Source organism: Schistocerca americana, chromosome 1 (assembly GCF_021461395.2).
Source record: "Schistocerca americana isolate TAMUIC-IGC-003095 chromosome 1, iqSchAmer2.1, whole genome shotgun sequence".
Taxonomy (NCBI): Eukaryota; Metazoa; Arthropoda; class Insecta; order Orthoptera; family Acrididae; genus Schistocerca; species Schistocerca americana.
The window spans coordinates 527,552,915-527,579,429 of record NC_060119.1 but is presented as its reverse complement, the minus strand read 5'-3'; the positions used below and the strand labels follow the sequence as shown (position 1 = coordinate 527,579,429).

The window sequence follows — 26,515 nt, the reverse complement described above, 5'->3', positions numbered from 1 at the left end:
AAGATTTTATTTTAAACATAATCCCACTAATCTAAATTACAAAATGTTTTACTGACATAGTTTCTGCCTAAAGAAGTTCACTTGTCATTGGCAGTGACAGCGATGTTCACTGGCAACACAAGCTCTTGTACCACACAATGACATAAAGAGTGCCATCATCGTTTCAACCTGCCACTGTCAATCGACACAGTATGTAGGTTGCAAGTGTTACTCTGAGATGAAGAGGTTGGCACAGGAAAGGAATTTGTTGAGGGCCGCATCTTTCCAGCACCTAGCAGTAGAATTGGGAAGGAAGGATTTCTGGGACAGGATATTCAATCACCTACCACACCAATAACATTCAGTTTAACAACACTTACAAGCAGTGCATAGAAGCACCGGCAAACCATGAACAAAACTTTTGACACACCAGCACTGGGGCAGTACAAAGCCATGTCCACATTGGATGTGCTGTGCACAAATGGATGGTGCACAGCAGCTCAGAAAGGCACAGACCAAGGCAGAATTGCACAGACTGTTCATAGATTCACAGCAATGTTCCAGCGTAAATGCCAGTAAAAATGGAAAACGAGAAACACTATCCAAACACAGGATACACAAATGTACCATTCTGTTTGGTTTACCAACTGTGCCGCTGCGCAGTACAGTACAGTGCTGTCCACACCAGATGTGTCATGCTGTGCCAACCCTCATTCCTTGGTTTTGTGTAGTGCGGCACAGCTGATAAGCATGTGGCTTAACTGTAATGTGAAACAAAAACGTGAGTGGAGCAGGCTCCAGCTGTAATATTAATATCATGTGTTAAAGATTTTCAAACTTAACTTGTTTCATAAACAGATGAAGATTTTTAAAGATTACTTGTTCCATTGCATTCTAGTTGTGGTAACAGAAACCTGAGTTTTTGTCTACTAGCACCAGGTGGCTTATTATACATGAAGAAGAATCCTTAGCACTTCAAATAAGCAGGTGGTTGCATCATACAGTTATTATTTAATTACCGATATCATGAATCACGAGTTAAATGAAATTCTGTACTCCTATAGTTTTAGCACCCATAAAGAGCAGAGCCTGACTGGAAGAAGAAACTTATGACCTGACAAGAGGGAAAACTTTAATTAACTTCCAGAAATCAGACAGCCATCAAGTAAAATACAAATTCTGAGGTGCCACAATGAGGAACATGAGAGCGGCCATATATAAACTAATGAATGATCATAAGGTTTTGGTTGAGGAGATAGGTAATCTATCCCACTCTTCAGATTACTGTGATGAAGTCATTAACATTTGACGAAAATTAGACTGCATTAACAAATTTAATGGAGGTACGACTCATGCTCTCAACAATGCATGAAAGCAGGCACTTTATACTATGAGACTACAGGGGAGTATCATTTTATTTTGTAATGTACTAGAGTTGGGAGTCACAAATGATAGTGGTTGAGTTTAGGATTGTTCTATGCACCTGTGCCATCCAGTCTCCAATAGCCAGTGAGCTTTAGTAGTGTTTGGAGCGCTTTGCTGTAAATGTTTTGGGCAATGTGAGCATTAACATGATTGCAGCACGTTATTTAGTGAATTTTCATTCCATTTATTTCGAGTTGTCATTGGTAATGATGGTAGTGACAAATTTTACATATGCATGTGAGAGACGTAATTTATGAGATACATGCTTATTTGAAGTACAAAGCATGTTTATGCACCTACCAGAAGTGTTGCTTGGAACAGAATATACTGCAATCCCCACCTGTGTCTCATTTTGTCCAAACTGCCATCATTTGTGAATCTTAGTATAAAAATAATGTTGTATGCGATGTATAATAACTGGTGCCAGTGCAGCTTCTGAGCACAGAAGGTTTTAGTACATCACATCTTTGTGGATTCTCATGACCTCATTGACAGTTAAATTGATTTTCTAACAAAGACAACAGAACATATCATCAAAAGCTTGGAACACAATCCATAAGTTAACCGAGAGCATTTTATAGGTACGAAATCCCACAAAGCAGAGCGCCAGAACTTTTAGTATTGTACTTAATAGGTCCTTTCATGACTGACAAAGTAATTTCATATTTAAGAGTAATAAAGAGTGTAAATCCTCAAAAGGTCTTTACATGATCACATAGCTTTTACTGTGGCCAATTAATTTTCACTAACTGCCAATAAATTAACAACTCCTCCTCCTTCTTCTAGGCTTCCTCCTGGTATGGATTTTTTGTAACTCCTGTGCTCAGAATGGTGGCGCTCTTTCATAGATGATATGCAATGGGCATTCAAGAACTAATGTGTTACTTATTTTGAACAAGACTGCAATTTAATTAACCTACCTGTATGTCACCTGGAGTTATGTAGCCTTTCTTAAGCCATTCCAACAGCAGACTGTCCAATGCTGCCTTTTGTCCAGCATTAATTGTTGACACTAAGTGGCACAAGTTCTTCACAACAATTTCTGAATGTTTCCTGTAGTAATACAATTAAACAGTTCATATTTTTATGCCAAAAAGGAAATGTTAAACATGTTTGTTAACATAATATAAATCACTAACCTTGAATCAGTTTCTTCTGTCTTAAGGTAAACCTGGTAATAAGCTTCAGATACAGCAGACAGAACAGATTCATTTCCAGACAACACCAAAGTCAATAGTTCTCGCATGCTGTTCTCTGCCTGAGATAAACCAAATTGGTAAGCACTGGTGATGAATTCAATTGCCTCCACTATATCTGTTGTTTGCATTGAAGTTAGCAATGAACATATAACTGGTAAGGCTTTGTTCATTAGCTCCACATATGCTATTGAATCCTGGAACAGCATATGACAAAATGTATGAGGTGATGTCTGCTGCATAGTAACCAGTGTGGTACACTGTAGTATTTTAGTTAATAGACGAAGAACTTACATGTTAAGGAAAGGCAAACCTACATTTATTGCATTTGTAGACTTGTAGAAAGCTTTTGACAATGCTGACTGGAATACTCTCTTTGAAATTCTGAAGGTAGCTGGGGTACACCACAGAGAGCAAAAGGCTATTTACAACTTGTACAGAAACCAGACGGCAGTAATGAGTCAGGGGCATGTAAGGAAAGCACTGGCTGAAAAGGGAGTGAGACAAGGTTGCAGCCTATCATCAAAGTTATTCAATCTAGACAATGAACTACCAGTAAAAAAAATAAAAAAAAAAATAAATAAATAAAAAAAAAATTGGAGCAGGAATTAAAATTCAGGGAAAAAGAAAAAATTTGAGCTTTGCTGGTGATATTGTAATTCTGTCACACACAGCGAAGGATTCGGAAGAGCAGGTGAATGGAATGGACATTGTTTTGAAAAGAGGATATAAGATGAACATCAACAAAAGCAAAACAAGGATGACCGAGTAGTCAAATTGAATCAGGTGACGCTAAAGGAATAAGATGAGGAAACGAGACATTTAAAGTAGATGAGTTTTGCTATTTGGGCAGCAAATTAATCAAAATAATTGATGACTGCCAAAGTAGAGAGGATATAAAAATGTGGACTGGCAATGGCAAGAGAAATCTGTTAACATCAAATATAACTTAAGTGTTAGGAAGTCTTTTCTGAAGGTATTTGTCTGGGATGTGGCCATGTATGGAAATGAGACATGGACAATAAACAGTTTAGATAGAAAGAGAATAGAAGCTTTCAAAATGTGGTCTACATACAAATGTTGCAGATCAGACTGGTCACTCACGTAATTAATGAGGAAGTACTAAATAGAATTGGGGAAACGAGATTTGTGGCACAACTCAACCAAAAGAAGGGGTTGGTTAATATGACACATTCTGACACATCAGGGGATGCCTTTGGACACAGGATCACAACAACACTGACTAAAATTAATTTGAAATTAAAGAGATGTATGTGGGGAATGGTGGAAGTGAACATGTGGGAATTACCTGGAGTATTTCAATATTTGTTCATTAACATATATTTTCGAGAGGGTCACCCTTAAAAATACTGTTTCTGTAGAATGAATTGATAGTCTCTCTTTATATGTACTGTTTGTTACTATTTCATCCAACAAATGATAATACTGGACCACAGCCGATTCGAGAATCTGTCCACACACAAGCGACTCATCATTTGGCACAATTTCATCCAACCCAAGGATAATATTGGACCACAGCCAGTTCAAGGATCTTTCTGCATATAAGCGACTTCTCATTTGGCACCTTCTCCCGCCTTCTTTTCCCCTCATACATTTTCAACCACCCACATCAGTTTCCACCACTAATTGGGAAACACACTGTATACAAACCTTTCACTGGGGTGTCCCACACAACTTGGTGCCCTAAACGGCCATTACTAATTGTGATATGTAATCTATAGGAATTACACAGCTGTGGTGCATCTGGCATCCCTTTCAGCTTGGCACCCCAAGCAGCGGCTTGTGCCCTCCAACTGGCCCCGTATTGGGTACCAACTCCCATACCACGACACTGTAAAAGAGCATACTTGCCTGCAAGAAGTATTTTTCCACCAAAACAATTAATAAAAGTGAAAAGAATGAGAATATATGGATCATGTGACTAGTTGCTGTTAATTGTGGTACTATCTATCTTAGCTGGATATTGTGTTAAGGACACAGGAGGAGGTCAATTTGGGAGTTTTACACACATCAGAAAAAGTTTTACATCACCCCAGTTCCCAGAACTCCAAGATAGACGTTGATTGTGGATATTGTATCACAGACACAGTCCCTTTGACTGTTCAGAGATGTCACTAAACCCGCCCAAAGATGCAAACAAAAACGCGTGAGCAGCGCCTATTAGACGGAGGAGGTACACAGCTCGTGTTGTCTGTAGTTCAACCATGCCTGGACAGTCAATACTGCAGTTCGATCATGTCCACATTGTTACTTTGTGCCATGAAGGGCTCTCAACAAGGCAAGTGTCCAGGTGTCTCAGAGTGAACCAAATCAATGCTGTTCAAACATGGAGGATGTACAGAGAGGCAGGAACTGTCGATGACGTGTCTCGCTCAGGCTGCCTAAGGGCTACTACTGCAGTGGATGAGCGCTACTTATGGATTATGGCTCGGAGGAACCCTGACAGCAATGCCACCATGTTGAATAATGCTTTTCGTGCAGCCACAGGACATCGAGTTACGACCAAGTGCTTCACCAAGATGTCCTTTAAAGGCTAGCAAAAAGGGTGAATCGATGGAGATCGAACATTGTAGATGAGTGGATGGCTGCATCATGGTAATGCCCCATTGACCTCAAAAGGCATTCCTGTTGTTCCACAGCCTTTATATTGACCTGATCTGAGTCTTTGTGTCTGTTTTTGTTTCCTGAAATTTAAAAATGCACTAAAAGGGTACTATTTTGTGACTCTCAAGAAAATCCCAAAAATGTGACAGATATGTTAAAGACCCTACCAGTTGAAGCCTGTTGGCGCTGCTACCAAGGCTGGGAAAAGCTGCCAAAGGGAACTACTTGCACAAGATGACAAAATTGTTATTTCAAAAAAAACTTTAGTGGATAAAAAATGTGTCTCATTACTTCTCTCTCACATCTCCTACATAGAAGAAACTATGGTGGAAATAAAAGAATGGTGCAATAGGGAGTTAAAATTTGGAGTTAAAGGATATCACTGTAAGATTTGCTCATGTCAGTGAAGATGAAGAGTTATGGAATCTGTTGAATGAAGTGAACAGCTAATGAGCACAGAACATGGATTTAAAGCAAACCGAAGAAATGAAAGTAATGAGAAACAGCAGAAATGAGAATAGCGAGATCTTTAACATCAGAATTGATAATCACAAAGTAAATGGAGTCAAGGGTTTCTGTTACCTTGCAAACAAAATAACGCATCTCATACGAAGCAAGGAGGACATAAGGAACCAGACTAGCACAAACAGAGTATGTTCCTGGCCAGTTTGAGAGAGAAATTTTTGAAAATGTACATTTAGACCACATCATTTTAAGTTAAGGAATCACAGAGTAGGGAAAAACCAAAACAGAAAGGAATCTAACTGTTAGAGATGTGGTGCTACAGAAGAATGTTGAATACTAAGTGAACTGATAAAGTAAGGAATGAGGCAGTTTTTCACAGAATAGACGAAGAAAGGAACATATGGAAAACAGTGACAAGGAGAAGGGACAGGACGATGGGACATTTTACATCATCAGGGAATAACTTCCATAGTACTAGAGGGAGCTGTAGAGAGTGAAAATTGTAGAGGAAGACAGAGATTGTATTACAGCCAACAAATAATTCAGGGTGTTGGGTGCAAGAGCTACTCTGAGATGAGGAGGTTGGCTTAGGGGAGGTATTCATGGCAGCAGCATTAGCTGATGACTCAAAAAGTGCTCCTCTATCACTTTGTTTAATCCTGGCATAGCACCATTTCCTCCATCTCTCACATCTACTTTGAAGAATCAAGGAGTTCCTCATAGTTGCTGTCAACTGCTGTGTATGTATATCGGAAAACCACAGTGTGATAAATAGAAGTATCTTCCGACGTTTTTCACATGCTATATAGTGTCAGGTCTTAGGACTGTTTACCTAATTTAAAAGAGGGTAATTAAGCTTGGTAGTATGTGTCTGTTGTAAAGTTTTTTTTTATCCAGACACTATCTGCTGCATACTTAACACATTTCAGGCTTACCGGATGACGAGTACTAGGGTAATTCGCTTCTACCTGATCATCTGAATCCACATTGATGAATTGACCCGAATGATTCTGTGCAACATCTTTTCTTTATTTTTAAAACGAATGTTGTTCTCTCCTACATTCTTTAAGTCTTTGAAATTTTTTAAATATCTTTGTACAATGAAGTATACATATACTGATGTGTAAAAAATTGCAATACCAAGGAGGAGCTGTGTGACATAAATGAAAGTTGGTGGATGTGTTTCTACAGCTTAAAGATGATATCTACACAGATTTTGCACCATCCACGTAAGAATGGTGCTAGTAGCATCAGTATGAGAACACAATTCAGGTTTGCTTTAAATAAACAATGTAATGGTCATGAGAGTTAGTTAGCTTTGAGATTGGAAAGTGGTGAGTTGTTGGTAGCGAATATTGCATTTAAGGTGACAAAGACACTATTACCCATACCTCACTGAGTTCGAATAAGGTCTTTTAATAGGGCTACAAGAAGCTGAATGCTCCTTCTGTGATGTTCCAGAAAGACTCAGCAGGAATGTAGCCACTGTACATGTACAGTGACAGCAGTGATCATGAGAATGTACAGTTGCAAGACGACCAGGCGCCAAAGGGCCACACGGCACTACTGCTAGGGAAGACCATGATGTTCAGCATCTGCAGCAGCAATTTGAGCAACAGTTGGCACGGCAGTGACGCAACGAACTGTTATAAATCGGTTACTGTCCTTGAAGTACAGCCCCGAGCCAAATGCTCTGCAGCGTGCATTGCTCTGACTTCAAACCACCGCAATTTCCGACTTCCCTGGTGTCAACTGAGAGCTCATTGAAGGGTAGGGTTGATATCTGTTGTTTTTTCTGATGACCGCTTGTTCTCTCATGGTGCCAGTGATGGCCACGTGTTGGTTAAGAGGAGTCTAGTTGGCCTGCACCCAACTTGCCTGAATGCTAGACACACTGAACTTAAACCTGGTCTATGACAGTGGGATCTCCCTTGTGATTACCCCACCCACTCTGAGTGCAAATTTGTACATCAGTCTGCTGTTGTACTACCATTCATGAACAGCATTCCAAGGGGTGTTTTCCAACCAGATAATGCTCACCCACATACTGCTGTGTTGTAACCCAACATGCTCTACAGAGTGTAAACAGGTTGCTTTGGCCATCTTGATCACCAGATCTGTCTCCAATACAGGGATATCATCCGATGACAACTCCAGCATCATCCACAACATGCATTAACCGCCCCTGTATTGACTGACCAAATGCAACAGCCATCCCATAAACTTATCTATGGCACCTGTATAGCACAATGAATACATGTTGCATGCTTGCATTCAACATTCTGGCCGCTACACCAGTTATTTATGTACCAGCATTTCACATTTGCAATGGCTTATCTCATGCTTACATTAACCTGTGATCATCCAATGTTAATCACTTGAATATGTTTACCTTGGCAAACATAGTCCTGAGATGTCGTCACTCTGCATTAATTATTTTTTGGTGTTGCGATTTTTTTCCATCAGCTTATGAATTTCCTCCCACCTTGTGTCCCTCTGTCATCATTTTTTGTGACACACTTCTGGTAATCCTACTAGATCCCATTTAATATTACTTCATTAGTATCCCTGCAGTTGCTAAAGTTTGCTGATTTATTGTCATTAAATAAGAAGCAGTAGAAACAATATGGTTTCCAAAGTCCATGCAATTGTTTACTCAGCCAAACTACTTGTTCCAAGGTGAAAGTGCAGAAGTTGCTGCGTCTCAAATACCTGCACATAGCATCACGCCCTCGAACAACCCTATCCATGGCACACCTGCATGCCAAGGTACGAAGAGCTTGGCAGTGCATCTGAACAGTGGGATAGCTTGATGGGGATGTACTACAGACCCCTACATACCATTCTCTTAAGAGCCACAATGACAAGATTTAACTAATTAATGTGCGCACAGAGGCATTTAAGCAGTCATTCTTCCCACACTTCATGCACAAATAGAAGTGGAAGAAAATCTAACATGTGATGCAGTAGGAAGTACCCTTGCTATGCACTTCACCTTTGTTTGCGAAGTATACATGTAAATGCAGGGTTGTGCTCAATCAGTCTCAGCCATGTCCCGTGTGCTTCAAAATCTAAGTGCTCTAGGTCACATGCTGAGCATATTCCAGTACACCAACTTACCACATTGTCTGCTGTGGGGATTGATAAGCAGCCCATCCATACTTGTTCCCCATAAAGCGATCCATTACAGTCTTTACCTTACGTGTATTGACACCTGTGTGGCAATAATATGTGAACTGCTTATTGGGATCTAAACTGGTTGATTCCCTTAACCTTCAATAAGATATACACACATCAAAAAAAGTTTTGCATCACCTCAGTTCCGAGAGTTCTGGAACCTGCACACAAAATCAGAATAGAGATCAACATGATCATCATTTCTGCCCTTTTTATTGCTCATGGAAACCACACATTGCATGTTGTACCACCATACAGCAAGACCTTCAAAGGTGGTGGTCCAGATTGCCGTACACACGGGTACCTCTAATACCCAGTAGCATGTCCTCTTGCATTGATGCATGCCTGTATTCGTCATGGCATACTATCTTCAAGTGCATCAAGGGACTGTTGGTCCAGGATGTCCCACTCCTCAACAGCAATTCGGCGTAGATCCCTCAGAGTGGTTGGTGGGTCATCTCGTCCAAAAACAGCCATTTTCAATCTATCCCAGGCATGTTCGATAGGGTTCATGTCTGGAGAACATGCTGGCCACTCTAGCCGAGTGATGATGTTATCTTTTATCTTGAAAGAAGTCATTCACAAGATGTGCACGATTGGAGTGTAGATTCTCATCCATGAAGACAAATGCCTTGCCAATATGCTCCCGATATGGTTGCACTGTTGGTTGGTGGATGGCATTCACGTATCGTACAGCCATTACAGCGCCTTCTGTGACCAACAGCAGTGTGCGTCTGCCGCACATAATGGCGCCCCAAAGCAGCAGGGAACCTCCACCTAGCTGGACAATGTGTCTAGGGTGTTCAGCCTGATTGGGTTTCCTCCAAACATGTCTCTGATGATTGTCTGGTTGAAGGCATATGCAACACTCTTCGGCGAAGAGAACGTGATGCCAATCCTGAGTGGTCCATTAGGCATGTTGTTGGACTCATCTGTACCACACTGCATGGTGTCATGGTTGCAAAGATAGACCTCACCATGGATGTCAGGAGTGCAGCTGTGCATCATGCAGCCTACAGCGCCACTTTCACATGGAATTTTTTCATCCTCCACCCAAGACAGCTGCACTCGTGGGCTACATCAAAGATGATTTGCTGCTCAGAAAATCTGGAGTTTACAAAATTCCATGTGAATGTGGCCTTCCTTACATCGGACAAACAACTCGTACTGTCCAAGAAAGATGTACAGAACACCGGAGGTACACACGGCTTTTACAACCTAACAAGTCGTCAGTGGCAGAGCACTGTATTGATAATGGTCACAGTATGTTGTATGACAACGTCAAAATTTTGGCAACTACATCATCCGTTTGGGACTCGATAGTGAAGGAGGCAATTGAAATTCACTTGACGATGAATTTAATAAATAGATATTGTGGTTTCAATTGTGATAAATCATGGAATCCGGCACTTGCTGTAATGAACTCTTAAAGACGTCGTCACACTGCAGCTCACAATGATACATCGACATGCCAACACAGATCGACTGCGGAGTCATAGATACAACTCGCGCATTATGCACGTCTCTGCCGCCGACCGTCTCTGGCGCATTTGCATCTGTGGCCGCATGCGCAGTCGCTCGGTACACGAGTATAAAGGGACGAAGCGAGCACTGGAGCGGCAGTCTTGCGGCTCACTCTGAAGATGGCTGAACGTTATACGGCCGAAATATTAGAAGAAGAAGGAGATTTCTTGCGGCTGCACACCCGAAACTTAATGGAACAGTCTTTGCGCCGCCAAAACCTGAAGATTCAAATCTGAAAATATCTAAGCTTAAGAGCACAGTATACCAATGATTGCTTATCCATCTACAAGGTGTTGATGTCACTGAATTGAAGGCACTAATTGGTCTATTGGTGTATACAGCCATTTTCAAATCGGGCAACAAATCTGTTTACATCTTGTTCGCAACTGAAGGGACAGACAGATGTTTTCAGAATCAGTGTGTGTCGATGCAATGTTTGCATCTTTCCGTGGAAGGTATGGTTTAGAATTTATATGCCACGCAAACCGGCAAAATATGGCTTGAAAATTCAGTGCCTGACTGAAGCTCGTACAAATTACTTGTATAATGCCTACATTATTCCGGAAAAGGCAGAGATGGTCACACCCTTTCAAACTAGAGGAAAGGTCACAATGTTCCCACACAGGGCCTCACATACGTGAGCATGCTGAAAGGAGATACCACAGCAGGTTCTATCTAATAATAAACAAGGTGTGAAGATAACTGTTACAGAAGACATGACACTGCTATCCTCTGTGCCTGAAGAGTCAACAGGTGCAAAACTGATTACTTCTATGCACCATGCAGTAAACAATGATCTTAAATTGGGAAAACCTGAGATAACCAATTTTTACAATATGACAAAAGGTGGTGTGGACTGTCGTGACCAAATGCATGCAGCTTATTCATCAAGTTGCCAGACAAGAAGATGGCCTTTGGCCATTTCCTTCAAGTCAGTAGATGTTGCTTATGGTGTGAATTCTTATCCACCGTGCATCAAGTTTACTCAAACACAGAAGTTAAGGTGAGCTTGATCTTCTCTAGCAAGAGATCTTGCTGAGTCTCATATGAATCACACTTTCAACTGGACACTTGCCACGAGAGTTGAGTGACACCATCAGAACACTTCACATAGAAGGTGAGCCACAGACACCCAAAGAATGGTCCAAAAAACAAAAAAAAGATCTGGCTTTTGCCCTTCTTGACTGATGAGGAAAACAAGATTTCTCTGTCAACAGCATGAAGTTCTGATTTGTTTAGAGTGTTCTAGGAAGGTCTGTGTGAAATAGATCCAAGTTCAAAGTCATTGATGTATGATACAGGAACTCTCGAAAGTAAAATGTGGCAAAATCTTTCGCTTTATTGAATTTTGGGTGCAACAGACAGCTGCTCTACTTTGAAATGATGAGGAGTAAACCCAAAGCTGACTTTGCATCCAATTTCTCATAAATGTTCACATTTCCATGGGGCAATGTAACAGAAACTTAACAAGTTTTGGAACATTTGGATATTGTAATTCTGTGGATGATGAGTCTGTTACTTATAATCCGTCTTGACTGCAAAAAATCTTTTTATTCATATGAGCGGTTTCAGTTCATCCAGAACCGTCTTCAGATCTGATATTTCAGTTACAGGAGTAACCCGTCCAAATCCAGCAACTTGCTGCATCACAGCCTAAGAACGTAAAACTTTTCAGTGGTGCATTTGACAAGCACATCTTTTTCATAGGTTATGTCTGATAAAAATTAAAAATATTTTAATATTAAATGAACTCACCTTTAAAAATGCAATGACACGTTTAAGTTCCTTACTTTCTTCACTCTCTTCAGGTTCACCATGATACATAAAATGAATTTTACGGAATAATTTCACACAGTTATCATGAAGTTCTTCTATATCAACACTGTTCCTGTAAGAACAGAAAATAGTAAGTAAAATAAATAATTCATATTATAAAGAAACTATTTCACTAAATAATATCAAAAGGCCACATGAGACTTGTATTTGAAACTGTGTATGTTGAACATGTGGGAGTTGCTTGATTGAGATGACACAGACAAAATAAAATAAAATATACAGATCTGTGTTTCTGGTGTGTTCACATCACACTGAAGCTCCCACTGAACCCTTAATTATTATGAAGCTGTGGCTTTGAAATGTACGTTGGCGTAATAAAAGTGCTATCAAGACCATAAACGGAATTTATTATTATACTTCAGGTTTTATCAACCTTGCAGCAACATCAACCCAGATCAACTTCCATCCCCATAGGTTCTCCCTTCACCTTTCTACTCCTCCTCTCTACCTTTTTATTGCCTCCTAGGTCAACTGTTCTTCACTCTTTTCCACTGGTAGGCAATTGACTGCTATTCTCTACTAGGTGGAGCAGATAAAACTTCTCTACAAGTGTAATTTTGTCTTGTCATTAGGGACTGAGTTGTTACAATAGTAAGAAGAAATTCTTTCTTCCCTTTTGTGCACTTAAGAGATTAGCACTCATACAACATATACATAGGATCAGTTCAGGACAGTAACTACTAGACTAACAGTTTATAACGTGTAAGACATGAATATATTTGACATTAACAACTGAAAATCCATAATAGCTAGTTTAAATTTCTTCTCTATATCTTACACTTCCTCCACTTGGACTTTTCTGAATATGAAAACTGTCTCAGATCCACAAATAGGAAAAAGCTACGTATTTACGATTTGGACAATCTCCGAATGAAATCAATGCTTACTTCCTCTCTTTGTTGAAAATAAACAAGTGTGAAATGAGCAAGTACTTATTCAGTTCATTTACTAAAAACCTCTTTCACTAGAACACTTTCTCTGAGTAAAATATGTATTAACTAGCATAATACTCTATTGTCGTAACCTTTAAAAACACAGTTGTCAATAAAGCACAACAATTAGTGCTGAAAGCATGTGTATTATAGACATAAATTTACAAACAGAAATGCATGGGGAGAGCTGTCATTAATACAAACCTCAAATATCCCAGAACTTGTAAACATTATAAACATAAGAAATTTAGAACACCTTCTCGATATTATAAATATAAGGGCCAGCCAAATGAAAACGAGAAAGATGGAAGGAAATAAGTAAACTGTTTATTACTTCAAAAGTAATTACTGTAACTGTTACTACATTTATTCAATTGTGAGACAAGATGATCACAATGAAAAATGTTTGCAGTTGTCTAAGGATCCACGATAGCACCCAGGCATGCACCTCTTCAACCAATTGATGGCCACCAATGTCTTTCTTCAGATCTCCCAAACTACGGAAATAGCGTGGGGGGAGATTGGGACCGTGGTCCCACATGTTGCCAAGGTTTTTTGAGTATGCTGCAGAAGTTTTGGTGGGAAGCCATTACACATTCTCCATACAGTCCTGATCTCTCCCCACGCAATTTCCAAATTATTGGAGCCCCAAAAAGACATTTGTGGCCATCAATTTGCTTCAGATGAAGGGTCGTGTTGTCACATTCTCTTCACTATGATGAGTAGCAAAGTTAACTTCTGTTGAAGTTTCACAATCATCAAGTAGGCTTTCAATTTCCCTAAGCGAGATCTGTTGATATGTTCCTCAGAACTGAAGCAGGGCTACATATGCAGGACACCTCTTTATTTTTGTCTTTTTGATGAAGGGTCATAATCCTTGACTTCGTGTGACATCTGACAATCAATAAAGAATACAATACTGCCCAAAGCATTGTTTCAGTAACTTTTCTGATAGTCCCACTTTCCATACAGGATGTGTAAAAAACCATACCAAGTCTTCTGGCCTGTGCTTGGTGTTATAGTGCTTTCAGTCCTTCTTTCGGGATTGTATGCAACCCATCCCTCTGGCTTCATCAGTCCTGAAAGTGATGTGTTTCACATAATACTCCCGAGTATTGTCCCACTGAAATGGAACATTGTATCCACTGTTGTTTTAGCCTTCTGACTGTGGAGCTGAAAGAACGGTGTGAAGCCTATAATGGCCTCCTTCACAATATTATATGTGTGTCCCAACAGGCAGTATTATATTCCAGTTTTTGTCAGACATCAACATACCTTGAAAGCGTCTGCCAACATCTTATTAAAGCATTTTGTGAGGTCATTCATCTGTAGGAGGTAGATAGTTGTCATTCCGAGAGTGGTGCCACGACATGAAATTACCTCTGATACTATTCTCATTTGGAAAACCTTTCCACAGTCAAAGATCATCAAATAGGGTGCTCCGTGCTTCAAAATGAAGTCTGCTACAAGGAATGTTGCAATCTCCAGAGCTTTGGCAATTGGCACAACTTTGAAGTGTGTGTGTTTTGCTTTAGGATGCAAAAAACAACAGGGGTCATACATGCCCAAGTCAAAACTATAGAACACGACACCAAGAGTAGTTAAACGACTACATGTCAGTCCCAATGGACAGAATAGGAGACAGCTAAAAACAGGCACATGGAAAAAGGGCTAGAGAAAACACCATACAGAAATGGAGGTCCAAAACTAAAAATTAAATGGCCTTCAACGTACTACTTTGGTGGATAAAAAGTACAATGCGGTCGACAGCCTGTGCGTCGGTCGTTAAAATGGCTGATGAATCAGAAGGCAAACGCAAGCTGGAACGTAAATTGTCAGAAAAAGAGTATTCCAGCAGGAAGTGGCAGACAGTTAAAACTTGGGTGCAATGTGTACAAAGTGGTGGGGTAGCGCCACTTAGCACATGACAATGGCTAAAAAGGCAGTGCCCAATACTCAGCCGAGTTAAAATAACCTCCTCCCAGCAGAAGGGCCTTGAAGAGGTCGTTCAATGTGCTGGGAGATGCTTAATAAGCCAAAGCTTATTCCTGTGAAGGGAGGACCATTGGCAATGCCAAAGGGACACCACCTCCTGACAGACGGCAACACAGATATCATCGGAGAGAATACAGGTACTCGCAGGCTGCGGCACGAGGCCTGCAGCCTTGTTTCCTGGCAGACTGACATGACCAGGGACCCACAGAAACATGACACTAGCTCCACGAAGAGAGAGCAAGTGACAGTTACCTTGGACCTGCTGCACTAAGGGACGAGCAGTTTACAGTGCACATAGACTTTGGAGGGCACTGAGTGAGTCCGAGCAGAGGACACAACAGGAAAGGCTGTGTTGCTGGCTGTACTCCGTGGCCTCATACAAGGCAAAGAGCTCGGCTATAAATACTGAGGAGTGTGCCAGAAGCCGATATCAAAAGCCACGGGTGCCAATGATGAACGCACACCCAATCCCACAGTCAGTCCGAGGGTCATCAGTGTAGACAAAGATACTATAGCAAAGTTCCATGCGAAGGTCGTGAACTGGAGGTGATAGACTGAGGCTGGAGAAGTGTCCTTAGGAAGCTAATGAAGGCCAAGGTTAACATGGGCTGCTTCACGAAGCCAAGGTGGTGAAGGGTTCACACCCACTGGAAAAGTTGCAGATAGTATGAAGTTACGCCACTGTAGCAAGTGGCAAATGCGGTCTCCAGGAGTTAACAGAGACAAGGGATGAGCCCCATACTGACTATCAAAAGAATCATCAACGGAGGTAGCATAGGAGGGGTGGCCACGCATGGCAGACAAACGGCATGCATACCTGCTGAGGAGAAAGTCATGGCAGTAGGACAGTGGTAGTTCAGCAACTTCAGCATACAGACTCTCAACCAGGCTGGTGTAAAAGGAGCCCATGGCCGAATGGATGCCATGATGATGGATAGTGTTGAGACAGCGTAAGAGGGATGGGTGTGCAGGCGCATAAACAAAGCCACCATAGTCGAGTTTGGAATGCACAAGGGACCGGTACAAACGGAGGAGGATGGTTCGTTCGGCACCCCAGGAAGTACCATTGAGGACATGTAGGAGACTGAGGAACCGTGTACAGCGGACTGCAAGGCAAGACATATGGAAGGACCAAGAGAGTTTCCTATCGAGCATGAGCCCCAGAAATTTCATAGTTTCAACGAACGGAATGTCAACAGGACCAAGAGAGAAACCATTTGTTCCACCAGAAATTCATACTGACAGTTTTGTCAGGGGAAAAGCGAAAGCCATTGTCGATGCTCCAGGAGTAAAGAAGACCAAGACCAGTGCTGAAGATGCTGCTCAGTGAGACAGGTCCATGGAGAACTGCAGTAGATGGCAAGATTGTCAACAAAAAGAGCGCTGGAGATGCCCGACAGGAGACAGTTCATTATAGGGTTAATGGCGATAGCAACGAGGATGACTCTCATGATGGAACCCTGAGGCACACCATTTTCCTGGATAAAGGAATCCGACAAGGCAGAACTCGCACGCACCTTGAAAACACAGTCTTGTAAAAATGCCTGAAGAAAACAAGGCAGGCACCCACGAAAGTCCCACATGTAAAGAGGACGGAGGATATCAATTACCCAGCAGGTGTCATAGGCCTTCTCCAAATCGAGAAACATGGCCACAGTCTGGGATTTCTGCAGAAAACCATTCATGACATGAGAGGACAAATTAACGAGGTGGTCAACTGCGGAACGCCACACTCAAAATACACATTATTCACTTGTTAATAACTAGCGAGACTCGAGCCACCACACCAGCCGGGCATGAATCATACGTTCCATCAACTTGCAAACGCTGCTGGTAAGGGAGATGGTGTGGTAGCTAGAAGGAAGGTTTTTGTCCTTACCGGGCTTAGGTATGGGTATGATGGTGGCTTCACGTCAGAATCCAGGAAATGGGCCCTCTGCCCAGATGCGCTTGTACATGTTAAGCAGAAAGTGCTTGCCCGCTAGAGAAAGGTGCTGCAACATTTAAATGTGGACAGCGTCTGGCCCTAGGGTGGAGGATCAGGATGAACTGAGAGCACGATGTAGCTCCCTCTTAGTAAAGGCGGAGTTGTAGCATTCACAATTCGGAGAAGGGAAGGGTATCGCTGGAGCCTCCTCTGCTTGTTTCCGATAGATAAAGCCAGAGTAATAATGGGAAGAGCTAGAAACTTTCACAAAATGGCGGCCCAAGGTGTTGGAGATAGCAATAGTGTCCATGATGACATCATCAGCAACTGTCAGGCCGGAAATTGGGGAATGGATCTTGGTTCCCGAGAGCCGTCGCAGGTTGACCCACATGACAGAGGAAGGTGTGGAACTGTTAAAAGTACTAGTGAATGAAATCCAGTTAGCTTTTTTGCTATCCAGAAGAACGCGAAAATACTTCGCACTTATCTGTATATAATGAATGCAGTTTGCCAAAGTAGGGTGGCAGTTAAAAATGCTGAGAGCATGTCTACGTGCATGAATTGCGTCACAACATGCCTCAGCCTACCAAGGGACTGGGACACGACATGGTAGAGAGGAAGTGCAGGGGATGGAACGTTCTGCAGCAGTAAGGATAACGTTTGTTAGATATTCGACCTGCTCATCACAACTGGGGAAATCTTGTTCTTCAAAGGTCACCAGAGAGGTGTAAAGCAGCCAGTCAGCCCTGGGAAGCTGTCATTTAGGTGTGCATGCGGATGGGGTAGGGGACAGCAAATGGGTAGCACACGGGAAATGGTCGGTCAAGTAGGTGTGAGAAAGAACGAACCACTCAAGACTATGGGTAAGCTGGGCAGTGCAGAAGGTTAGGTCCAAATAGGAATAGGTGTGCAAGGAGTCGGAAAGGAAAGTGGGTGCTCTAGTGTTAAGGCAGAAAAGGTTAAGTTGGTTATGGAGGTCAGCCAAGAGAGCACCTCTCTGACAGGTCCTGGGAGAAACCCAAAGGGGATGATGTGCATTAAAGTCATCGAGTAACAAAAATGGGTGAGGCAGCTGCCCAATGAATTGAAGGAAGTCGGCCCTGGTGACAGTGAATGATGGAGGGCCATATACAGTAAAGTGGGAAAATGTCAGGTGGGGAAGGAAAAGGCGAACTGCCACAGCTTGAAGATTGGTAATCAGCGAGATGGGTTGACTAAGACTGTCATCCCATATGAGAAGCATGATGCCCCCATGAGAGGGAATGACGACCTCAGGGGGAAGGTCATAACGAATCGGTAAGAAATGCGAAAGCTCAAAGCGGTCGTGAGGGCATTATTTCATTTCCTGGAGGCAGAGCACAAAGGGACGCTGCAACACTAAAAGCACCTGTAAATCCTCTTTGTGGGATCAAAGGCCGCGAACATTCCATTGGAGGAGAGTCATGATGAAGAGGCATGGGCATGTCACCTCAGCAGCTGCTGAGTGACAGTTGGGGAAGAGGTGCTACAATGGGGCACAGAAGTAGGAGAATCCTGCTCCATGGGGTTCACAGAAGCATCAGCTTGCTTGAGCGGTCAGTCTGTGGAGTCCAACACCGAAAAATGGTTGTTGGTGCACACCGGTGACACGGAGGCTGGCTGGGCTAAGGTTTCTCATGCCGACACATCGAAGACAGTTTGCCTTTGGAAGACTTCTTCGAGCATTTCTGGCCTACCGGTTATGTAGCTTGTGGTTTCGCCCCTAGAGGCGAGAGTTCGACGGCTTGTTGCACAGCTGGATGGGGGGATGGCGATGCTACCATGACAATGGGCTATTTCACAAACTCAGAGATGAACTGGAGGTCACGTGGCTATATCCTTCATGGAGCAAGGGATAACAAGAACAAAACTATAGGTACCAGACGGGAGAACACAGGGTTTGTGACTAGTCAGTAACTTGTGAGCAACTGGATAAGGCACCTTTTCCTTTACCTGGATCTCTTGAACACCCTGCTCATCAAGATACACTGGACACTCCCGAGAGGAGGCAGCATGTCCACCTTTGCAGTTGATACAGTGAGGAGAAGGAAGTGGACAATCGCCCTCGTGCGCATTCCTAACATAGGTGACACGTTTGGCTGATGTCGACAATTCATTCTTGTGTGGTTAAATTTGATGACACTGATAGCAGTGCATCGTTTCAGAATGTATGCCCAGACGGTGGTAATTTCATAGCCTGCTTTGAGCTTGGATGGAAGCACCACTCTATCAATGGTGAGAAATAGAGTGGGGGTGGCCACTTAAGAGGAATCTACCTTTTTCATTACGTGATAAATGGCAATGACATCCTGAACAGAGAGGTAAGATTGTATTTTGGCCTCGGTCAGACCACCGAGCAGCCTGGTGTAAATTACACCATGGGAAGAATTCGCAGTTCTGTGGGCCTCGACATGAACAGGGTAACCGTGGAGAAGCAAGGCAGCAAGCAGTTGTTGTGCTTGAGAATCAGAAGTGGACTCCAAAAGCAAAGTGGCATTTCTTAAACGAGAGCAGGATTTCACAGGGCCAGCAATTGCATCTAAATCTTTCTGAATAATAAACGGATTTACTGTGGTGAAGGACTGATCGTCTTCAGTATGCGAGACCGTGAGGGATTGTGGTGCAGCGGGAAGGGTCTTTGACTCATTAGCCTTGTTGCATTTATGTTTTGTAGAAGTGGAGAGGGAAGATAATTGACTCATTGTGAGGAAATCTCCATGACTGCCAGTGTCACCGATGGCGCGCTCCTTCCAACTGGAGACCCCTTCACAAGTGGAGCACCCACCTTAGGTGATTGTTCACACCTCAGGTCACATCTCACGAACACCTGATTGAGGGACCAATCGGCAATATGGGAAAGTTACAGCTCAGGGAATCACCCATCCCTGGGCCTGGCCTGTACCAGGGGGTACGTGCGAACCCTACCTGTCGACCTGGGTCTGGGAATTACGTGTTACCCAGTCACGTGGGCCAGCCCTCCGGAACGCACAGGGAGAAAGAAGAAAAAAGAGGATCCTCAAACGTTGAAGTGGAGGAATGAGAGGAGAAGGGAAACAAAGAAAGGAAAAGGGAGCAAAAAACAGAGGCGAGACTGTTCGCACGTCAGCGACAGAATGCCAAACATTCCCAAGAATACCCCAGACATGTTCTCTAAGGGAGGGGAAAAAGAATAGTAAGAGGATAAACATGCAGCACAGAAGGGAAAAAATGCTACAAAGGCTGGGGCCCTGTGGTAGCCAAGCACGAACCCGCCAAAAAGGGGTGAGCCCCCTTGAGGGGGGCATAAATTTGATGACAGCATAACAAATGAAATAGCCACGTCACACTATTATTAATCATTTCCTGTTCGGCATCTTTCAGAAACTCAGCAAGAGGTCGATTTCAGTCCAGTGGAATGGTGCTGCTGCAGGTACAACTGGTAACAGATGCTCCAGCAGTAACCGCGGCACATACTTCCATTGTTGGCACTCCTTACAGTGACTCACATAGTCTAGTGGTTAGGTAGAGACCTGTTTGTTGATACCCGTGTCAGATTCTATCTAAAACCTTCACACATCTTAAGTAAAAAGGGTTGGAGTATCGTGGAAATTCTTCAGGACAGATGGCCACAGATGAGCTGAGATGACAAGCATGCATTTCCACGGCATTGGCTTATACTTCCTCGTATGTTCCATGTATTGTAAGTCTACCTATTTCCTCTTCTTCCAAGGCTTCTGTCATTTTCAGCAGTGGTAGATCTCCCCTCCGTTCAGCAACATCACTTAATGCAGCAATGACAGAGACTTCATTCACACTACTGTGTTCTGCCAAAGGATTCCTTGAAAGGCAGTTGGCATCCTGGTGTGTGCCTCACGTTGTAAAGTGCCTCATCAGCTTAATACATCTCTTAATTTTGTAGTTGTCGGTGCACACCAATTGTATTTACAGGCAATGTTTATAAAAACACTACAGATAACAGGACGCTGCAGCGATGCTAGCGCTCCACTTGGTAACATGTCACATTGCAGTGAACAGAAGACATGCGACTTCTTTGATCAAATCTACACAGAGGCCCTAGATTTGATCAAATTTATTTGATGACAGACTAGGTTTGACAAAGTTCCCTATTACACCATCCAATTTCTTTGACAAAGAAAGGACATGGAAGGAGCCTCCACGCGTGCACTATCCGAGATAAGAGACTGAGAATCATCTGTCAGATAAAGCCGGTGTCCCCCGAAAACGTTGCAATAAAAGACAATGGCAAATCCTTCCAACACTGGAAAAGCAAAAAGAATGGGCCCTTCTCAGAGCCAACTCTGATGATTGCAAGCCTAAACGTAGAGGGTATCACCAAAAACAAACAACAAATCATATCACAACTTTGCCGCACGCACAAATGGGACATACTGTGTATACAAGAAACACATAAGAAAAAAGGGGCAATAAGACCAGAAATAGAAGGAATGAAATTAGCCATAGCAAATCCACATCCCAAATATGGCATCGCTGTCTTAACAAAACCTGAGATGGCCATAATATCAACTAACAGAACTACATACAATAACATAGAATTACTGACTGTCGAGCGTAGCACTTTCACTGTAACATCAGTATACAAGTCGCCCAGAGAGAAGTTCAACTTGACTTTGCCGCCAAACTTCAACAGCCAGAAAACACAGTTCATCTTAGGAGACTTCAACTGCCACAGCACATCATGGGGCTACAAACATACAGACGACAACGGACATAAATTAGAGCAGTGGGCGGAAATAAATAACTTATCCCTGATCCATGATCCCAAGCTGCCATGCTCGTTCAGCAACAAAATCTGGAATGTGAATACAACCCTGATATTTGTTTTGTAAGCGCAAACGTGGAAGACCGATGCTTAAAAACTGCATATGCACCTCTTCCTAAAACACAACACCGACCTATCGGAATTCAAATATAAGCTGCTTTGAGAACAACGAGAATACCATTCCGCAGACGCTTCAACTTCAAAAAAGCTAAATGGACAGAATATGCTGTGGAACTGGATGCAGAAATAAAAAATCTACACCCAATTCCAGAAAATTATCAAATTTTTGTAGAGACCCTCCAAAAGATTTCTCGAAGACACATACCCCGAGGCTGCAGAGAGCATTTCATCCCAGGTCTCTCTGACGAATCAAAGAACATCCTGAGGGAGTACGAAATGCTTTACGAACAGGACCCCTTTAGTGAAGAAGTAGTCCAATATGGAGGAACACTAATGGAAATGGTTAGTGAATCAAGACAAAGGAAATGGGTCGAAACTCTGGAAAGAATGGATATGACCCACAGTAGCAAAATCACTTGGAACTTAATAAAAGAACTTAATTGTGACTTTGGGACAGCTAAACAATGCTCTTCAGTAACACCCAAGCAAGCTGCCCATCAGCTCCTACTAAATGGAAAACACAACAAGAAATGTCAGAAAATAAAAATCAGCAGACTTCAGAGTCAAGAGTCAAGCATGTTTGAAATACCATTTACCATGAAAGATCTTAATCATGGAATGAACTCAATGAAATGCGGGAAAGCAACAGGAGTCGTCGATATATGCGTGGAACAGGTCAAACAGCTCGGACCTAGTGCCAAGCAATGGATCCTACAGCCCTTTAATCATTGCTTAAAAATTTGTAAGATCCCAAGGATGTGGAGGAAATCAAAGGTAGTGGCACTACTAAAACCTGGGAAAGACGCAGGTCAACTTAAGAACTACCGCCCAATAGCACTCCTGTGCCATCTGTACAAACTGTATGAACGAATAATCCTAAACCGCATAGCAAATATCGCAGACCAAAAGCTCATTCCCAACAGGCTGGATTCAGACCCGGGAAATCATGCACCAGTCAAATCCTAGCACTCACAGAACACATAGAGGAAGGGTTTGAAAACAAACAAATAACAGGTGTAGCATTGGTGGAATTAAGTTCTGCATACGACACTGTCAACCACAGAAAGCTCATGGAAAAACTGTACTGTACATTCAAGGATCATCAGTTCACAAAAATCATTGAATCTCTGAGGCAAAACAGACAGTTCTATGTAATGCTGAATGGAAAAAAAAAGCCGATGGCGTCGACAAAAGAACGGTCTCGCCCAAGGCAGTGTGCTGGCCCCCCCCTACTCTTTAACCTATACACTATATAATCAACCAACACTGGAACGTACTACCCATTTCTTGTATGCCGATGATCTGGCCATTACAGCGCAAGGAAATAGCTTTGAGGAAGTAGAAGGGAAATTAGAAAGCTTGCTACACCTAATGTCTAAATACTATAAAGAGAACTCCCTCAAACCAAATCCATCTAAGACACAGGTTAGCGCTTTCCACCTCCACACAAAACAGGCAAACAGGAAGCTGAACGTCACCTGGAATGTCAACAAACTGGACCATACGGACAAACCAACATACCTTGGTGTTGTGCTGGATAGATCACTGACGTACAGATATCACTGTGAAAAAACCTGCCAAAAGTTGCTGCCAGTGTAACAACAACAACTGTACATATAATAATTTTTTCTTCTGATTTTCGATAAATTAGTGTAAGCAATGTTTTGATTTCATTTCTTTTTCTTTTCGTGTCATTATGTTAAAGAAACTGTAAGCAACTTTCGATGTGAATATTAATATTTATGTCAAATTTCAAGCAATGCTGTAACAGAATTAAAATGTAACCCATGTTGAATCTATTGTAACATGTTTAAAATTGTAATTGTGCGCCTGGTCCATACGTAGGCAATGTATTCGGATATGTAGAATGCAAAACCTTCGGTGAATACCCTGTCTGTAGGGGAGCGGTAAAAGGTGGATGGCAGGCGAGCGCAGGAAAATGCACACGGGCGCGGCACGGCATAACGGGCTCAACAGAGGTAGTTGGAGTTGGGCATCGGTCTGAGAAACACGCTCTGGATCGAGGAGGCTCTCCTGGAAAACGTGATTTCATGCAGCCTCGGATGTGCCGTTTCCGACGACTATACAGCATGGCTATATTCCATAGGCACTAAATGGAAAAGGATTGCGACGCTAAGAAGAAGCAAAGTGCCGATACATCAAGAGCCATAGCTGTGATTGTATGTGTGCTGTGCGCCTCGCCATCTCGCCACCCGCCAACCGCCGCATCGACACGAACAGGTTGAAACTTTTAGTACTGTATTTGTGTGGACCAGTGTTACTTTTGTTCCTGATTGTTCAATAACAACTTAACTTTTACCAGAACTGTCCTATCATTTAATTATCCTAATCACTAACCTAGACAGGGTCTAGCGCGGGAAAATGCACACGGGCGCGGCACGGCATAACGGGCTCAACAGAGGTAGTCGGAGTTGGGCATCGGTCTGAGAAACACGCTCTGGATCGAGGAGGCTCTCCTGGAAAACGTGATTTCATGCAGCCTCGGATGTGCCATTTCCGACGACTATACAGCATGGCTATATTCCATAGGCACTAAATGGAAAAGGATTGCGACGCTAAGAAGAAGCAAAGTGCCGATACATCAAGAGCCATAGGTGTGATTGTATGTGTGCTGTGCGCCTCGCCATCTCGCCAACCGCCGCATCGACACGAACAGGTTGAAACTTTTAGTACTGTATTCGTGTGGACCAGTTTTACTTTGGTTCCTGACTGTTCAATAACAACTTAACTTTTACCAGAACTGTCCTATCATTTAATTATCCTAATCACTAACCTAGACAGGGTCCTTTCCAAATGTTGTGCAATCCGAGTGTCCCGAAATGAAGATTTAAAGTTTATGTTAATAAGAATTACCTGCAGACCTATCTATGCTAGAATGACGTTTAAAGAACTTTATTGTTAATGAATATACAAGTAAAGAACATAGGTCTGACAAAGTTGGAAGATAATTTTGAAATGGGTTTAGTAATGAAGTTTAGTCAATTTGAGACAAAAATAATGGTAGTTAAATAAGCAAGAAATAAGACAAAAAGAGTAGTAAATAATATATTGGAAATCTTGAGTGCTTCATGATCTCAACAATTAAAATTTCAGTACAGTGATCATAACAGTTTCAGGGTCCCCCCTCCCCTTTTTCTTTTCTATTCATTTAAATTCTGGAGTGTACTGAACTGATTTGACCAGCAAAGTTAAAGTCAATATAAAACCAAAATTTATTAGTGTTTTACCTTTTTCAAAACTGACACTGTATGTGTGTTTTGAAAGTGCTATTTCTAGGGTAACCTATGCCCGATTTTAATCGGATCAATGGACGGTACGAAGTTAGTAGTAAACATTATAGTGTATTGCTGTGTTTTTATGGCTTGTCCATATTAGTACAGAAAGTGAAATTATTAGTTCAGTAGATTTTCTGGTTTTAAAATCTACCATATTATGCAGTGTTATTACGTGTTGTATTGTATGAAAGTACAGCAACTTGTACAGGGAAGAAACTCAGTTAATGCCTAATTAGGCTGGCGACCGTATTATTAACAATTTGGTAGCATCTGCTGTGTTGTTTCTTGTCCGTCCTAACGTGTAGTTGCACTTCAGACTTGCTTGACATATCATTGTTGTTGCTGAGTGGGTGAAAGTCTGATTTTGCCTCCATTCAGGTACACGCGGTTAACATATACACCAAAATCCTTTCTTATAAGGTGAAGCCCATCAACTTACCATAGTATAAGTTATAATGACATATTGCGTGTGTCACTTGAGGGTTACAAGTGGCGACCGTGACAGGACATCCAGTTGTTGTCGGTCAAAAATTAATGTGGATACCAAACAGTGGATGTTCAGTGGCACGAATTGCAATAATATTTAGTTAAGTAAATAGCAGTGAACGTCAAGTACGGTGGAGTGGGGTGTAATTTGCATTCAGTATGGACAGGAGCGTAGACACAGTAGGTGTGCCGAGCGTAATGGAAAATGCGGCTGGCAATGACAGGAGTGTACGCAGCCAGATAACAGATGGCGTTAGCGGTAGACAATTGGCGTACATACAATATCACGAACATGTTAACAAACAGATTGAAATGCCGAGAGTGCCTCGAACACAGCAAGGGATAAAACAAGAAGTAGAGGGTGACTTTGTAGATGATAGTGGGTATGTGAATGAATCCACTGACTTATTTGATTCTCCACAGATAAAGAAAGAACCAAAAGAAACTTTTGAAGTAGGATCGGAACACACAGATTCCGTAGAACAAAACAGTGTGAAAATTTTAAGCATGAACGATTTATTTGAACAATTAACCAAACAAATTGCGGGACAGAATAATCAGCTTAAAACACACGTTGCAGAGCAGCTCAAAACGCAGAATGATCAGCTTCAAAAACAAGTCAGTAATCAGGTTAGTCAGCTTAAAACACACGTTGACGAGCAGCTTAAAACACAAAGTAATCAGCTCAAAACACAGAACGAGCAGCTTAAAACACACGTTGGGCAGCTTAAAGC

At 42.2% G+C, this 26,515-nt stretch overlaps 1 protein-coding gene across 1 annotated transcript in view; it reads right to left on the bottom strand.

Annotated features, from left to right (window-relative positions):
* Positions 1–26,515, bottom strand: part of LOC124624589 (condensin complex subunit 1) — a 213,413-nt gene that overhangs the window by 55,875 nt on the left and 131,023 nt on the right. The window contains exons 11-13 of the mRNA XM_047149116.1: positions 12,147–12,279; positions 2,544–2,797; positions 2,325–2,457 (exon numbers count right to left, since the gene is read on the bottom strand). Of these exons, the coding sequence (XP_047005072.1) occupies positions 2,325–2,457; positions 2,544–2,797; positions 12,147–12,279 (520 nt within the window). The remainder of the gene's footprint in view (positions 1–2,324; positions 2,458–2,543; positions 2,798–12,146; positions 12,280–26,515) is intronic.